The 18,098-nt window shown below is 35.1% G+C and overlaps 2 protein-coding genes across 2 annotated transcripts; one reads left to right on the top strand and one right to left on the bottom strand.

Annotated features, from left to right (window-relative positions):
- Window positions 1-3,482: 3,482 nt before the first annotated feature.
- LOC114751603 (uncharacterized) lies at window positions 3,483-4,843 on the top strand. The gene is made up of 3 exons (XM_028940264.1): window positions 3,483-3,585; window positions 3,917-4,339; window positions 4,451-4,843. Exons 1-3 carry the CDS (start codon window positions 3,538-3,540, stop codon window positions 4,664-4,666), a joined length of 687 nt encoding a protein of 228 aa, XP_028796097.1. The 5' UTR covers window positions 3,483-3,537; the 3' UTR covers window positions 4,667-4,843.
- Window positions 4,844-5,890: 1,047 nt separating this feature from the next.
- Window positions 5,891-8,470, bottom strand: LOC114751596 (1-aminocyclopropane-1-carboxylate synthase 3-like). Its single transcript, XM_028940257.1, has 4 exons — window positions 8,324-8,470; window positions 7,848-7,979; window positions 6,940-7,100; window positions 5,891-6,851 (listed from the first exon to the last, which is right to left on the bottom strand). Exons 1-4 carry the CDS (start codon window positions 8,468-8,470, stop codon window positions 5,891-5,893), a joined length of 1,401 nt encoding a protein of 466 aa, XP_028796090.1.
- Between the last annotated feature and the right edge of the window lie 9,628 nt (window positions 8,471-18,098).

Genomic DNA, 18,098 nt, shown 5'->3' with positions numbered 1-18,098 from the left:
GCTAAAGGTTGTTCGCAAAATTGGAATGCATATGATCACAACTAAGGTTGTCAAGCTCGTAGGTTTAAACAAACTCGTGATAATGATATAAATTCAAATCGCAAATTCAGATCGTGAACTTGTAAGAATTTATTTATTTTTTTTACGAATTGTAAGAGTTTACTTTTATTAATAAGCTAGTATTAAAAGTATATAATCAAATAATTAATATATAAAAAATGAGAATAATTTTATTTAAATATATTTTAAATTTAAATAATTGAAATTATACCCATCAATATTTAGAATTTATCATATTTAACAAAATTTTTTTTATAAAATTCATATATAAAGTCACTAAACATAATTAAGGGTGTGTTTGGATGAAACCAAACCGTGGTTTGGAAAAGTGATTCTGGAGAATAGATTCTGGGGAAAATAGATTTTGTGAAGAATAGATTTTGTAAAAAAGTGATTCTGAGAAGTGAGAGTGTTTGGATAGTTGTTATCAGAAGCACTTTTTATATATACAAATTACTAAAAAAAAGACATAAGTTAATATGATAATTACAGAAAAAATAGATTTTATGATATATTTTAATTTGAAGGAATAAAATTGTTAATAATATGTTTTTTACCAACATAATTAATAATACATAAGATAATATAATTAATAAATAATTAATGTGTATATATATTTATAAAATATAAGATTAACTATACTTATAAAAAAATATGTTTATAAAAAAAATAACAAGATACATATCATATAAACCCTCACACTCTCCCTTTTTTCTCCAAAAGCAAAAAAATTTTGCTTTTTTCAAAACCATGGTTTTGACCCAAAACCATGGTTTTGGTTTTTGGAGGGGTGTTTGGGTGATTTATTCCCCAAACCATGGTTTGGGGTGTCACCCAAACACACCCTAAATTACAAAACTTAGTACGAGTTTAAAAGCAAGTTGACACGATTTTGTAAGCTAAAAATTTAAAAACAATAAACTCAGTAAATGAACTCGTAAGTTTAACCGAGTTTACAGATATCACGAGTTTAAGAGCGAATCAACACGATTTTATTAGTTAAAAACGTAAAAACATCAAATTCAAAAAGTCAACTCATGATTTGACAACAGCGATCACAATTCACAAATGTGGCCAAATCGAGGAATTTATTATTAGTTGATATTTGTAATTAAGGGATATTCTAAGTCTCTGCTTGTTTAAAGAAGTAATCCTTCATTGTACGCTCTCCATAAAATAAGTTCTAAAGTAATTATTGCACATGTTCAGTAAATATTTTACCAGCCGAATAACATGACCAACATGGAACTATACTTGTTTTAAATATATTGCACTATTTCGCATTGGATTCGAATCCTATTTATGCATATTCTTTAAGTCTACGAAATTGATTGTGCTGACTAAGAAGATAAGAGGACTCTGGTCCACTTTTTCTTGAAACAATTCAACAGCTGGACTTATCATGCATTGGATGTATCCGAGACTTAATCAACTTTGTTGTTAAGATGCATGCCTAATATTTTGACCCAGAACTGGTATATCCACATCTGCAGACGATTCAACGATCGAAATATCCATCATCTGATGATTTTTTTTTTTTGCTTTGTTCAAGGACGGAAGGATGCATGTAAGTTCAGTGCGTTGTAATTGGTTAAAGGTCAAAGGATAGTAATTAAACAACCATACTTTGTGCACCACAAACGCCTTCTTTTCGTCTGTGATATTGACTGAAAACCAACTGTTTGAAAAATGCTTGCCTCATCGTCACAGGTACCTTGAAGTTGCGTGCTGGCGGATTGCTTGTATAAGCCGTTTCATTGAAATCAACAGGAGTGTTAATTGTCGAAGTATATATCGTTTCTTGTCACTAGCCGTCCTATGTATGACTAGGAAAGCCTGATCTGGCCGTCTAGTTAGTCTGTAGATAGTGTGAAAATCGAAGACAAGAAGAATTAATTAATTAATTATAGGGATGCTTTAGCTCTAATTTTTACATCATCATTCATCACATCCGGCCGCATATAGACCTCCCAATTCTTACTTCGTTAATTTGCTCAAACGGTCAAAGAAGTGAATGTCTTGCATTGTATAGAGTAGTTGATTACAGTTGTACCACTGTTTTAGATGTGCATATTTGTTGACTGTGGATTCCGTGGTATAAGCCATGGTCATGATCCGTTAGAAATGGTTGACACTTGACACAGATTGAAATTGTAGCAGGTGTGTGTGTGTGTGATGACAGTTTCAAACTTAGGGCCCATTAGCTTATTCTTTTGAAAATCTTTTAATTACATATAATAACTGCGCCAAGGATTTCAGTATCTTTTATTCAAATCTGCTGATATTTTATTTTCGGGTTTGTAACAAAAGCCAGACATATTCGCTTTAATCTCAAGAAACACTAAACTGGGTGTGTGTTCATGAAGCAAGGCATTTTAAAGAACATGGGTCAGTGTTGATGAGGTTCCCCAGAAGCTAGGGCCATTGGAAACGGTACTTTTAATTAATTAAAAAAGCAGCGTCACAGAATTTAATAATTAGCACGCCAGATGAGAGGACATGGAAGCTTAATATCGCCCTGTAAAGTGCAAGGGAATATCCCTAACACACAAAAAAACGCAAGAGAAGAATCCTGCAAGGTAGAACCAAGATACTTGAAACTTAACAATTTATATAATTCTGTCAATTGTCAAATGAATGTCGACGGGGATAATATTGATAATAAGAACCAAAGCATGTCCGTGATTGAAGGTCCCATAGCCAGGGCACGCCTTAATCCTGACAATAGCCAAACGACGACTTGTGTTGTTTTTGCAGTTATAATAATAATCCCTCTCTACCCGCAGATCCTAACCAAATCCCTATGCATTAATTAGTTAATTGCAATAGCGTTATTTGTTTATGAGCTGATTATGACACTCACAAACATCAAATATTCTTCACACATCGCCTCACTAATTTGTTTTAATTCTTATCTGCTTCAAAATTGATGACCCCACAGCACCCATTCTAATATTCCCACCGTTATTCTTCTTCTCGTTTTTTTTTTGGCAGAAACTAGATAACTATAGATTAATCTTCTCGAGATATAGAGATCATCAAAATGAATTTTGCATCTCTGAACAAAGTTTTTTCTATGCACATGGTCTGGTCTGAACCGAAAACATCATATTCAAGGGACTTAGTCATCTACCAACTGTGCTAAGCTTTTTGTTGGTCACCATTATTCTTTTTTTTTTTTTTTGGGCACAACACCATGTTCCTTTCCCCAATGCGATGTCTCTCCTTTGACAAAATGGGGGGGAAAAGGCAGCGTCTCCCTCGATCCATTCATGATTTAAAAAAAAAATCCCAAAGCAAAGGGGCCTATTTTATATTGGGCTGAAAATGCTGTCCAGAGAAAGTACAGGCCCATTTATCGGGCCCACCACTGTCTGTCTGCTAAACCCTAGAGAAAGGAAGCACGGTCAGTTCGGGGATCGGTGAGAGGTTGAGGATATTGCCAGTCGTGAGTCTAGTATTGAAGCCTTCGTGTCAATGGCGCTTCTGCCTGCGCTTCCGATTTCTTCAACTCCAAAGTTTCGGGTATGCTTGCAAATTCCTATCTCTTATTCTTTCTCCAGAAGTTTGCATCGTTTATGCCCTTTTTCTTTCACTAATATGAAGTGCGCAAAGCATCTTCTCCTGAAGGTGAAAAGATAGGGAACTTAGATTTAACGTCTCCGGAACTTCAATGTCATTGGTTTCTTCCCTTGAAACTTCGTTTAATTACTGGATTTCACTTAAGTTCAGTAATTTCCATACTTAGATATGAGGCAATGTGAACCGTCAACCAAAATGACGCTGGCGTAATGTCAAATTGAGATAATCCTACATTTCATTCTTTCTTAGCAATATCGTTTTGTGCTTTGAATAGATTAAGTTGTTTCTTGGGCAACCATGTCAACTCCCAAGGTGCTCAGCAATACAGCTTCCCCAGCAAACGCTCCATGCCAGAACTTGTATAATGAAGATCTCAATGGCAGACCATAATGAGCCTGATGAGGTTAAGTTGCAGATTGGAAACATGAAGGAGAAGCTTAGAGAAATGTTGCCAATCTCAGTTCAGGAATTTCCTTGGGGTAAAGCGGAGCATAAACTTGTAGATAGGTTGATTTCTCTTGCAAGAGAGGCGTTGAAGTGGTTCCTTGTTTTATTTTTTGTTTTTAGCTCTATGTCAGATATTGCATACACATTATATATAAATCGTGAGCTAGTGATTCCCATAGGCCTCCTGGTTGGCTGCCTGACGGCTGACTTTTTGAAGGAGACATCGCAAGAATTGTTTCATATCTCGGAGGTATATCTTTAATCTTTTTGATATTGTTAAGTTTCATAATTATTGTTCAGTTTCTTTACCTGTTACAATAGATTTTTTTTATTGTGTTTTCTATGGCTTGTTCCTTGACAGGATAAAGGCTTGAATCAACAAGTTTTGGGGATGTATTGCTTTTTTGTGTTTGTGAAGATCATCTCTGCATGGTTCGGAATACAAGCTCGGGTTTTTCTTTTGCATGTAGCAAATGGTGGCCTGATGCAGGCACTGTGGTATTGGAAAAGTTCGAGAGAAGAGTCAAAGAATCAAGACGAGCGTAGTTTTTCCTCCTCCGGTTTGGAGGCTTCATGAATCGCATGATAGGATATAGATAGAAAAGTTCAATTTTTGGGTTCACCTTTGTATAGATTACATCCTGTGCTAGCACCACCATGATGCAAATGCAAACTATGTTTTCCATTATATCTTACCCTGTTTTAGGCTTTTAGCTGCGCTGCCTTATACTAACTCAGAATTTCAACCCCCCCCCCCCCGGGGGCCGGGGATTAACCACTTCGACTGCCTGCCCCGCTTGTTCAGGCTGGGGAATGTTTGTACACGGTATATGCTCAAGGAAATCAACATTATTCTTCTCTTGCCCTAGCGTTGATGTTACGTTTAACGTAGAGGTTGAGCGGACTGATGAAAGATAACGATGCAAAGGTTTTTGCAGGGTTGGAGGGTGGGGTCAGGCGATGTGAACTTTGGAAATTAGCCCACTGTATTTGTTAATAATCTAACAAGAGAAGCTGCAGAGTTCATAGCGGCGGGGATCCTAATGCTGCGATTTAGCTCTTTCAACGTTCGAAATGACATCTTCCTCTGTTTTATTCACTGATGTCAGCGTTGGGGCTTATAGTGTGCCGCACTTTATTGGGCTATGCTCACAGTTGAATTCACTCCAATTTAAGAAATAAAGAGGTTAAATAAATTCGAAATTTGATGTCAAAAAAATTCTCATTTACAGACATTGAAAAGTACATGTTAATTCATTGTGCGATCAAATCGTTCACTTGCCACTTAGATTTGATTTGGAATGACGGGATGGAAGGACTCCAGTGGCCTATTAATTTTTTAGGCTATTTTGCGAGAGCTGATTGTGATTTATAAAGATGGGGAAAGTTTGTGGAATCTGAGGGAGAACAAAGCACAGCTACCGTGAGGAGCGGCTGGAGCTGCATAGGTACCGGGAGCGTCATTTGTGGAGTCCAATTCAATTGTGTCTACCCCTGAATATGCTTTTAGGCATGTCCATATATGTTTTCAGGCGATAAATTGTTCATAATTGAACTTACGTAAAATATACGGTAAATGATTTTAAAGATTAAAATTAGTCAATTATCTTTAAGGATCTCGTTATTCCTAAATCCACCGAAGGTCTTCATTTTAATCTCGTTATGATATATGGAACGATCATAAATCCTATCCATACCTAAGGATCACAACCCTTACACAGGAGCAATGAAGCAAGCCGCAAATTTGTTAGTGGGCAACAAGCTTCACGCTTTTTTGTTTCCACAACAACAAAGTCAGAATTCAGAAATAAGTGTCAGCTTCCCAGTCACAGGACGGTGATAACTGGGAAGCCCACCTGCCAAGTGATGACATCTCAGAATTACTGATTCTACCACCAGAAGCAGACCCGGTTGAGTCAACAAACACCTTCAATCGTCGCATTGCAACTTGCAAAGTGTTCTCCGACATGTCGGCGAAGCAGACCCTGAACCAACCCGGTTCAGAGCAGTGGCATGATGATCCCGGAGATATGTTCAGGCCAACCACCATGAGAATCCTCTTCCAGAGCTCCTTCTCTGCTTCAAAACTGTCTGACCTTAACATATGCCTCATGTCCACCCAGCAGAACAGCCCAGCGTTGCTCTTCAGACACCTAATCCCTGCTTTTCTCAACCCCGAAACCAGCATTTCCCTTCGCTTTTTCAGTCTCCCCTGAGTCTCCTTCATGTATTCTTCCGTGAAATTGTCGTCGGAGAGTAAGTTCGCCAGCAAATACTGAGTTTGAGAAGACACCAGTCCGAAGCTTGACATCTTTGTGGCTGCATCCACCACCACGTGGCTATTTGAGTAGATCATGCCTACTCGAAATCCGGGCAAGCCAAGGTCCTTCGACAGGCTGTAAACAACGTGAATGCGGCTCCACAGCCCAGCGTCATGGATGGTCTTTTCGTTTGCTACTTCCATGATGCTTACGAATGTGGGCGAGTCGAAGACTGTGCCTGAATAAATTTCGTCACTTATGATATGAATCTTCTTCTCAATGGCGAAATCCAGGAGAAGGTTCAGCTCAGTTTTGCTCAGGGATATGCCCAGAGGGTTGGAGGGGTTAGTCACCAAGACCCCTTTGACGTTTAGATTCAGTGATCGGGCTTGTTGATAGGCCTGTTCAAGAGCAGAGGGAGTTATTCTGAAGCCATTTGAGCTGGAGCAATGTATGGGAACTATTTCGACCCCAGTCCTCCACTTAAGATCTCTATCAAATCTGAAAAACACACATAGGTTAATGAATTAATGGTCCTTTTTGAAGTAATAATCAAATAATTAACCCATTAGTCCGAAGAGAAACGTACGCAGGGTAGTAGGGAGTGGGAAGAAGGAAAGCTTCGCCTGGATCAGCAAGGCAGAACATGAGAATCTCATTGGCGGATGTAGCCCCCGCGGTGAGAACGAGTCTGTCCGAGGAGAAGTTTACTCTGTTCCCTCTTATTTTTGCCATGAAGTTCACCAGCGCCTGCTTCCACATACTGATGATTAGAAATGGGAAAAGAACCCTGGCAAAAAAGCACTTTTCTATTCCATGACTTTAAGGCTTCTGTCCATTTTTTTTAAGAATGTTTGTCTTGCTTCAATTTTTTTAATATGAACCCAATAAATCAGAACAGATTGATGGTGCGTGCTGCATGCGAGTAGGTCAAGTTTATTTGAAGTCTAAACGAATCAGGATATTTCTACTTTTAGTTTTATGCGTAGAGGGGAGGAGCCTATTTGATCCACAATAAGTTAGAGAACAGAGATAGAAAAATTAAAACCGCGTCAGTTATTATACCTGTTGGTTGACATGCATGCAGTGAGAAGAAATTAATTAACATATAAAATAAATATTTCAGATAAAATTGAGAATAATTCTAAACTTCTGACAAAAAATTATCGACAGTAAATATTGTATCACCATCATTAACTTCTTTATTAAGAACTACCCCGCGTCGCCTCCTTACGTAACAGTAACTTCGTTAACCTGTCCGGTCGCGGGTCACGTGTGACGCTTGTCAACTGACGTGTTTCAGATAAAGACGTGTTTGGTTGTAGTATATGTGAGCAAATTCATATCATGGCGAGTTCTGAGCTGTATACGCACACACCGTGATGACTAACCAAAACATGACAAAATTATAATTTGTATGGACAACTCCCAATTATATTTTGTGTGTATGATCAGTACTAGTATTAACAGTGGGCGAGAAGCAGGAAAATAGCTTACTTCTTTGAAAGAGGGCAAGCCATGATAATCCTGGAAGAGAGCGAGTTCTCTGAACACCGATAATCCATCTTTCTTGAGCCCCAATATGTCTGGGTTTCTCTCCAGCCATGCCTCAACAATGTCGAATGACAGCTGATCCATCATTACACAAACATGTCAGATTGGGGGGCTACAAATACACGTACGCAGGTTTCAATTTCATTCATTATTCGTTAGGTAAAAGAAAGCACACAGACACACACAGACACACGCACAAACAGATATAGTGCTTGCGGGATCACTTCAAACAAAGTATTGTCAGGTTTCTAAGAATGTCCACAATATTCTGCCACGTCCTTTACATATGCGCCCCCAAAAAATGGGCAGCAGTTTGGGTTCCTTTTTCCTATGCAGAGAAAAAATGGGCATTGCATTTGTGCGGTAATGGGAAAGCAGAATAGGCGTAGGTGTTTATGTTGATGAAAAAATGAGGAAACCTGATTCTCTGCGAGTCCCATCTGGATGATTCCGGAAGGATTTGCAAGGGGGTGATAAGGATTCTTCTCGTACTCCTGCCAACCCACAAAATAAGGAGAGTCTTGGCCGTGACACTCTTGGCTAGCTTTCCTAGACTCCATTTTCATGCCTTCTATATCTGCGCAGGCAAATACTAATGGGTGAAATTATATATCAGACTGGTGTAAGAGAGAGAAGGGTGAGGTGGTGAAAAGAAGGGCTTGCTAGGGCTGAATATTTATAGGCGGGGATGGGATGGATTCATGTGAGTGTGAAGGAGGATATAGGAAGCGAGAGGCAGAGACCCCACAATTTGAATATGAACATATATCCAAACTGAATTCTTTTTTTTTGACCAATGAGAGAAGCTAGCTCCCTTCATTTTGTTCAAGTTTGGCTTCTTTCTTTCTTTCTTTGTGCTTTCTCTTCTTCCTTTCAATATCTTTCTCTATTTTCTCTAACCATATGATGATGCATTTCATCTCTTTCTCCATATCTCTTTTTGTAATTTCCTATTAACTTCCATCCCACGTACTTTTTGGTCTATCGATTCATGATATATATACAACCAACACACCACTGGCTACCATTATATTTCTTCGTTTCCTTTGTTTTTCTATTTCCAAAAAAAAACAAAGGATTATCTTACAAAGCTAATATATATATCAATACTTATATATGGCATTTTGCAAAGCTTTTTTTTTTTTATAATTCTTTATTCCAAAATTCCATACCATTAAAAAAAAAAAGTAGGGGTACGTACGTGTGCGTATGAGTGAGTTCGTTCATACACATTTTTTCCTCTTGCTGCTTTTTGTTTTTTTCCGCTCGTGTTTTTCAAATTTCACAAAAAAAAAATAATATCAGAACATGAGGATAGGGGAACCTTTTTGGGAAAGTCGGCATGGATGGACAATGTCTTCTGGCCTCCACTCGATCTTCAAGGTTTGAAGAAGTTGCATTTCAAGTTTATTTATTTACTATAACAAAAAACAGTGATCGTGCGGTCCTCCTTGAGATTACTGTAGTTTCACTGTTTCAGATCCGAGGTTTATGTTATTATTTATTAGCCCAACTACTTATTTATTTAATGATCGGTATATATGTTCATGCATGCTTCCGCATACTGATATATATATATATGTGAATTAATTATATATATACTATATTGTTAAGAGACATCAAATTAGATAAGATGGAAATGCAGAGATAAAAACAATAATTTTTGGGCTTATAAAATGTGGTTTGATGTTATGAGGTGAGATGAGTGGGGCGTGTGCGCTTATTCAGTCAAAACGCGGGAGGGTAACACCATCTCAAGAAACACATGCAGAGCTAATTTTTTATAATATCGCAAAATAAAATTTGAATTTTTAAGATTATTACTTTTTTACAATAAAATATCCAATTCCCGATTAAAATTTATACACTCAATCACATACAATAGCAGTCAGTAACCCAAAAGGGGATAAATATGATAAGAGGTGCACTCTTTCATAATCGGGTACAAGCACCATTGTCACATCAAAAACTGCCCTCTCGTTTCCCTTAACGTTTTTCAAATTCAATTAGTAAAAAAAAATGGCCTATTATAATTAAGAGGTGTTTGAATAAAAACCAAATCATAATTTTAAAAGTGATTTTATGATTAACAAAATAAATATGTAAAAAAATTTGTCTTATTTTATAAAAAAATACTTCTTAGAAGTATTTTTTGAAAGTTGTCGAGTATTTTTTTATAATTAATCTCACTGAAGGACAAATAAAATCAAAATTATAGTTTTAAAAATATTTTTATAATATATAAAATAAATATGTGAAAGAATTTATTCCAATCCGTAAAGAAATGCTTTCCAGAACAACTTGTAATGCTTCCCAAAATCACAAACTTCACAATCATTACACCGCATGAGATTTTTTTTTTTTTGGGACCTGGAGCGGCATGTGAGTCGCACCAAGTTTTTCTCCCACCTCAATGTGCTACTAGCCCGTACTAGCTACATCAATCCTCATTATAACAAAAAGACACATCAATAACCACTTTAAGCTCCCATAATCATAGAACCGGATTGGCGTAGATGGAAATTTAATATTCAAGTTCTCCAGATACGCTGGCCAAAAAAAAAATCTCCCAATACATTAAGAAAAAATAATACACTACTAATTTCTAATAGTAATAATATTATCATTACTGTTATTATTAAAATTTTCCATGCTGTCTGTTTTAGTTTTAATTGTCAAAAAATTTATTTTTAACTACGCTATTAATGATAATAGGTTATAATTTTCAAATAGTACTAATAATATATACTTAATGAGAGGAAGTGTAATTTTTAAAGTGTTTCAGTACTTAGCACATCTTACCAAAATTTTAAACACACGTGAACATCTAAGCATCGTCATGCCTATATATGAACAGGGGCACTTGAAGATATTACAGGATAAACACAGAGTGCCCTGAAAAAACTAAAATCACTTGTTAATAGTTGTGTTAAAGTTGCATTAATTAATAAATTACATTAGATTGACTCGCTCAAAGTCAAGGGCTTCATTTCATGAATTGACACTGCTCCTCCAATTCCTTCAGATCATACTTCTCACGTTGTGGCCTCCACTGAAAACGACATACACGGGCTACGGTTAATTTGGCACGTCCACGTAAATAATCATCCGTATCAACATACTAGCTAGTATATTAGTTTAATATTACATGTACCTAATAAAAATATGTGAAAAGATATATTTAATTCAATTCAAACCATATTATAAAATCAAACTCACTAAAATTTACTCCCCACGCCTATCGGAAATTAAAGTGCGAGTTAGTTATTCTGCTTATATGATGTAAGAAAAAGTTTTAACTAATACTTCATGTAAAATTTACAGAAAGTCACGTTATCCTTAGATCATAAATAACAAATTACTAAAATTGATATGAAAAGAAATACAAATTAGTTAAGTTGTTAAGGGTGGTTGTTCGAAGAAAACAAGTCATGAGATAATGATAAATACTTGACTCAGTTATAAAAATTAAATATCATAATCTCGAACTAACGAGTCTTGAATTACGTAAAACCAACCATTTTGAGGTGGTCTTAGTTTTGATTCAAAACGAACTCATATCAAATATTTGAACTTCCAATTGTAAAACGATGAGCATCTTCCAGAGGAGGATCTTATTGTACGAAATTTCGTTCGGCTGGACCGTAATAATTAAATATAAAACTAGGATATGTTATACGATAATTAGATATGAGAATCGGGGGGTTAACAGTCATTAGTAAATTATATTAAAAGGTACTACCTCCCATCATTTATATAAGACTCAGTTGACTAATTTGAGCAGATTGAGGAAACTAGTTAAATTAGTTATTTGTAATAAATATATGTTTTTTTTCTAAAATATTCTTGCTAATTAAATGTATTGACCAGAACTACTATTATTATAAGAACTACCTTGTAAAATAAATAAATAAATATGAGAGACAAAATGGATTGATGTATTATATTTAGGACCAAAATAAAAATCAGATGAGTTCTTATATTAAGGATTTGAGGTAGTATTTAGAAACCAGGATTAGGGATAATTAGGGCACTCGAAACATCAACAGGCGAGCAGTGTATGGAATTAGTATGAACTGAATTGGCAAGCATTTTGGCTACTTTGGCTTTAAGAGTTTTACCATACTTAGCTATGTTATAATGCTACAAGACACATATATGTAGTTATCATAGGAAAAATCATCACCGATATTGAAGAACAATATTTACGGGCTTTCATAAACTAATCTCTATAAAGTTCAAATCTGAAAAAGATTATTGCTAAAAATGGTTAAAAAGATGAGTAGTAAGGAGAACTTTTAAATTATTACCAATGTACCAGGGGGTAACTAAAAATATCTCATTATTAATGGGTATATAGCACTACTTCTAAATTTAAATGTAAGACACGTGTCTCTCAATGGAGCATAGGAGTAATTTTACAATATATAAGATAAATATATTAAAAAAAATTTCACCTCACAAAGCAAAAAAAAAAATTTTAAGCCGTCTAAAATTTAAGGAAGTCATAATATGTGGAAAAAATCTCACTTAAAATTATTACGACTCAGTTTTTTGTCGGGCTTTTCGATATTTAGTCACGTCTAATCATGCATTATGCTTTTCTCTATTGTAAACAAAAACGCACGCTTTTTTAATATAACAAAAAAAGCACTGCCATCTTTCTGTTAAATTGGCACCCAAAATATTTACTTTAACAGTAAATATTTATAAAGCATATGCTGATGAAAAAAACTTTCGTATATATTTTCTTAATAAAATTTAAAATATTGATTTTGATGACGGATTTTATAAAACTATAAATTCAATAGGGAAAATATAAAATAATATAAAAGAGGAGCAGAAATTGGCAGCAACCGGAAGTGGGCATTATGAAACAGGGGAAGGAAGTGGATATGGGGACCACAGAGCCGGAAATAGCAAGCATGACTCAGTCGCAGAGGACACAAGGCACTCGACTTTGAACATATTTGCCACTTACAGTACTACATGTGTCCCAATCTCAAGTCTTTTCATCTAAAAGCTATGTTCACTCGTTGCCCCACCACTCTTTTTTCAGTACCTAATCTAAAAACCGGCCTCCTCCTCCACCACTACCTGCCACCGTAGGCTTAGAATTCTGAAGCCAGTCAATCATCAAATCGAACACCAATTTGACAATTCCCTCCTCTTGGGGGTTTGGGTTTTAGCATTCCTGGGAAAAAGTTGCTCCAATATCCATCCTCATTTTCACCCTTACTTCTGGAAACTTGGCCCTTCCTCATTATTCACCCACCCTTTCATCGGGTCCATGCACATGTATCACGGAGGAGCTTCCACGAAATTAATAAATGAATTAACAGAGTCAGTCACCGGAGAAGTTTAACAGCAATTTACTTGTTGATCAATTAATTGACATCGAACGAACCACGGTTCACGACCTGACACACGTTGAGCTTTTAATGGGTGATGGACCACTGGGTTGGCTGTTGACTCCGTCGCCAGGTGCGAGTCCATCCGACTGCAGGGGAGGGCTTAGCCAGCCTTAGCTTCCCCAAAGTCCGTGTCGGCCATTCTCTCTTACTCCTCTCTTCTCTTCAGACACACATATACAGTGACTTTGTTTGACAAAAAGGTTTGCTTTACACACACACGTATATATATGCGCGGGACATTATATCTCGCTTTTCCTTTTTATTCTTATGCGACAGATCAACACAAGGGCCTAATAATTCATGTCCTAGAAGCTAGTTTATACCCTCAAATGACTTTTACATCTATCTCCACTATCATCGCAACAGCGGTGATGCATACGCACGTTGGCACTACTTGTAACCTGAACTCTCGACCTCACCATTCTTGTCTCTCTGAAAGAAGTTTATGTCTATTCTAAAATTATACCATATGTTACATTTTCCTGAAATTGTTGCCCTGTATGATTTTGAGCTGACTAGTCCATATTTATACTCTTCGTGATATTATTATCAACGACCCACTCCGATATGAAGGTACTGTCTTTTATGCATGTTGGGAGGAATAGTTTAGCGAGTGATGATATGCAGCTGGCTATGAATTGTTCTCCAAATTAATTATAATCCGTGACGGATACAGTTCATAAGCAATTATATATAAACTTAAATATTAAAGTGTGCTCGAGTAGTTACGCTGCGAAAAAATTATGAAGTATTCAGAAGCCATTATTCCAATTTATCATGGTGGTTGGAGGACGCCGACACACACACACACACATAAATATTCCGATATTGCTATCATTCGAGGTTACTGAATGAATTGCCTTTTGTTTTTTCTCCGGCAAATCAAGTGTTACTTTATGTATACCTAACCAGATTAAGTGTAAGAATATAGAGATAAAGCGCAATAATCAAGAAGTAATTGAATGAACAGAAATAAGTTAAGTGGTGGTGTGATTCACCAGGATGATGAAACCCAGAAGAGGAAAAAGGCATTAAAAAACGAAGCGCATGCAGATAGGGATCGGAGGGTGGGTGGTAGAACTCTGATGAAGGGGTTCCACTACGCGGGAACAAAACGGTACCATCATTTGCTGGAGAGTCTCCTCTGTTGGGCATTATTCGATCACATGCCCCATTAGACTTTCCCCACACTTTTCTTACGCTCAATTATTTGCAACCCACAAAACTCCCCTAATCTTTCAAATAAAATTGCACGCCTTCACTGTGGTTTTCCTTCATCACACCTATACTGGGAACGTACAGATATTTATTATGTATGCTTCTTTTTGCCACTTTTTGAAGGAACATGCTTTGAAAATATACTTCTCTTATGCTTAATATAAGACCTAATTGTTAAGTTAATTTTGGTCATAAATATAAAACTTATTTATCATATTTATTAATTTTTTATAAATTATCGCTATGAATACTCCTCTAACCATAATCAAGTAAGCAAAGGAGGAATGATATTAAAGAAGATGATTATAGTGTTTTAGGAAAAACATGTCATATTTCTTATAATTAACTAACTTATCTAACTTTCTTAATCTAATCAAATTAGTTAAATAGGTCTTCTATTAAGAACCAGATGAGTAATAATTTTTCTGAAATATGATGAATAGATAAATTTTGGTGTGCTACAAGCGATATGTTACATCCGATCCTTAATATAAGAGCTCGTTTGACTTTTATTTTTATTATAAATATAAGACACAAATCAACTTTGTTTCTTATATTTATCCTTTTTTTTTTCAATATAGTCATTGTAATAATGGTAGTTCTGACTAATACATTTGATTAGTAAGGATATTTTAGGAAAGATAATACCTATTTATTACAAATAACTAACTTAACTAGTTTTTTTAATCTATTCAAATTAGTCAACTAGCTCTTATATTAAAAATATCGGAGATAGTATAAATATATACTTCTCCGGTTCAAAATATAAGACCCTTATACACACTTGTATAAGAGCTTTATATTTAAAACCGGAGGAGCGTATATATATTGTGTGTTTTAAAACAAGAGATTGGTGGAAGTAAAATGGATGGAAGGAGAGGATATGCATGTGGGTTGGGCGTGGCAGAGGAGAGGAGAAGGTGCCATATAGTCAGAGACAGTGGAATTAAGATGAAGATTCCCGACATGGATGTGATCACAAAGCTATATCTCCATGTGGGATCCTGAAACCTGTTCCTCTTTTTATTTATTCTCACTATTTTCAAAATTGTTGTGTTGGCTAAGGTTATATGGCAGGCAGAATTATAAAGTTCAGAAAAAAGAAAATAATTATCATTAAATTTTAATAATAAGTAAACTGTTATTATTCTTTATTCTGAAATTTATCATGGTAGGATATTCTATTATCATAAAGACTTTTTAATAATTATGTTTATTACTCGAGACTTTGTAGCTAAAAAAAACTTTTGATTCATGCAAAATATACTAAATGTAAAAATAATTAGAGGAAAAAACCCTCCATTTAAAAGTTTATTGGTACTCCACAAATTTTCATACACAAAAAGTATTAATAATTTATAAATTTTGTATATATAGAACTCGGTAATGTAACTTGTGTACTTCTCACTAATAAAATTTTAGATGAGGATTTTTTTTCTTAATTTTCTCAAATAATTATTAGTTAAAAATTAAAACACGTGGGAAGAAAGATGTAATTATAATCATCAATTGACCATTCTAAAATGAAAGGCCATATAACTAATTTAGTATAACGGTTTATTAGGCTCAGTGGCTTGAAAATAGAAAATAAAATACAGGGCTTGTGGGCGCAACAGCATCAGCACCAATTCCATTATTTGTCTGGACAGCTTTGATCATAATGATTGCACTTTTCTTATGGAGGGATTGGTCCTCGTTTCCTTGACCAAACCCTGTCACCGACCCCTCTTTCACGCCTCTCCCTCTCCTGCCATCTGTATTTCCGACTCACCGTCCTTGTTATATTTTCTACACTCCACCTACGATTACAATTATTCCAAATTCCAATTATATTTTTTTCCACAATAAATTTACGCTCTCTCGTCTAAGACCATAGAGATTATTCATGTATTCATATTTATATAATCAAAATAACTTAATTATGGCCGAGATAGTGTGAGAGAGAAGTCTTGTAATGAAGAAAATATGAGTACTTTGAATAAAATCAGAAATATGGGTTGGAATCTGCGGTCAGCCCACCATCCCACTATAAAGAAATATGAGCACTACATAACCCACAAGTTGTGATGGGCTAACCCGCCTTTCTTGTCACTTTTGTTTATTTTTTATTTTTCATATAAATAACATGTTATTATATTTGAAATTTTTTTTTTTTGTGGACATTTCAATTTTCATGTTATATAGCTAAACATAAAATATTAAAAAAATACAAGCATACTATATTTATAAAAAAACTTTAACAATTAAAACAAAATACAAAACAATATTTATTACAGAAAAAAGTGTTTTAGAAAAACATGGTCTCTGAACTTTAACTTTAACAGAAATTAGATAGATACACTTCTAATTTATTAAGAGATAGTTTTTTTCTATCAAATATTATATCTGTATAAAAAGGTTATAAAATTTATTACTTAATGAGCTGATGCTTAATGTTAATTATGTAAATTGTTTATAATGTATTGTTCTATATTTGTATTGACTATTTTAAATGTTTTTGTGATTGCTTTTGAAATTTTAGATCATTATTTATTAATTTGAAAAATTAAATAAAAATAAGGTCCGTATTTCCATTATAACCTAGAGATGTATTAATGAGAGAGTCCCATTTTTTATTTATTTTATTTAAGCTGATTCTATTTAATTTCAGATGAGGAGGGGGGGATGAGGTCATGTTTGGCAGGAATGAATTATTTTTTATGAAAGAAGGAGTTGGAAAGGAGGACGGGCAAATATTGCTTTCTATGAAAAGACGATTTTTGGGCAGAAAATGTATTGGGTGGGTAGGAAGAAACTATGATTTTGTTTTTTCCATTAGAAGTTTGGTAAGAAGCAATTAAAGAAGGGAATGAAGGTGTTAATAAAGTCGCCAATAACATGAATGCCCTTATCCATTCTTTTTTTTAACCTATATACGCCCTTCTTTTCTTTTCTTTTTTGGGTCAAAATATACGCCCTTCACTAACGACGCCATTTGAATAATTATATAAAACAATACTTAAATACTTATTTTTAAAATTAAAACATTCTAGACATCAATAAAAGATGATATAGCTAGCTAAAATGTTTAATAACTCACGTGAACAAATCAACATACAATGCGAACATTTTCTCTGGGGCTCTCCGTAGGAAGTATCTCTGATCAAACCAGATGAGGAGGGAGGCATGCTTCTTTTATATAAGGAAGTATATCAAATATTCCTAAAGACTCAAATAATATGCATCACACTCATATATATATTTTTTTTAATAAAAGAAAGAAAAGAAATCCTTACGCCCTTACCAAACACACATAAGCTGCAGTTTTCACTCCACTCTGTGCGCTAGCCATTGCCAGTGTTGACTTGATCCGATGTGCCTGACCTCACATGGTGCTAAAGAAACAACTATACCTTATCCACCGTACCATAAAGTTGGACTCTCACCAAAATAGAATGTGTCTCCCTCTAAAATTTATACTCCTTGTTCCCCCCATATTTGTACTCCATTTCCCAAGAATATTCCGTTCATGGGTTCGTGCCTATCTATATTTACGTACCTTCATGTCTAAGAAAGCAACTCT

Source organism: Neltuma alba, unplaced genomic scaffold (assembly GCF_004799145.2).
Source record: "Neltuma alba isolate B1F8T4 unplaced genomic scaffold, ASM479914v2 tig00006987_pilon, whole genome shotgun sequence".
NCBI lineage: Eukaryota > Viridiplantae > Streptophyta > Magnoliopsida > Fabales > Fabaceae > Neltuma > Neltuma alba.
Note: the sequence above shows the minus strand (reverse complement) of the source record. Positions and strands in the feature narration are given on the sequence as shown.

Coding starts and splice junctions, on each gene's coding strand:
- LOC114751603 (XM_028940264.1), top strand. CDS start 3,538: ATGGCGCTTCTGCCTGCGCTTCCGATTTCTTCAACTCCAAAGTTTCGG. Junction 3,586..3,916: donor CTTCAACTCCAAAGTTTCGG/GTATGCTTGCAA, acceptor TGCTTTGAATAG/ATTAAGTTGTTTCTTGGGCA. Junction 4,340..4,450: donor AATTGTTTCATATCTCGGAG/GTATATCTTTAA, acceptor GTTCCTTGACAG/GATAAAGGCTTGAATCAACA.
- LOC114751596 (XM_028940257.1), bottom strand. CDS start 8,470: ATGAAAATGGAGTCTAGGAAAGCTAGCCAAGAGTGTCACGGCCAAGAC. Junction 7,980..8,323: donor TGGGACTCGCAGAGAATCAG/GTTTCCTCATTT, acceptor ATGATGGATCAG/CTGTCATTCGACATTGTTGA. Junction 7,101..7,847: donor GCTTGCCCTCTTTCAAAGAA/GTAAGCTATTTT, acceptor ATGTGGAAGCAG/GCGCTGGTGAACTTCATGGC.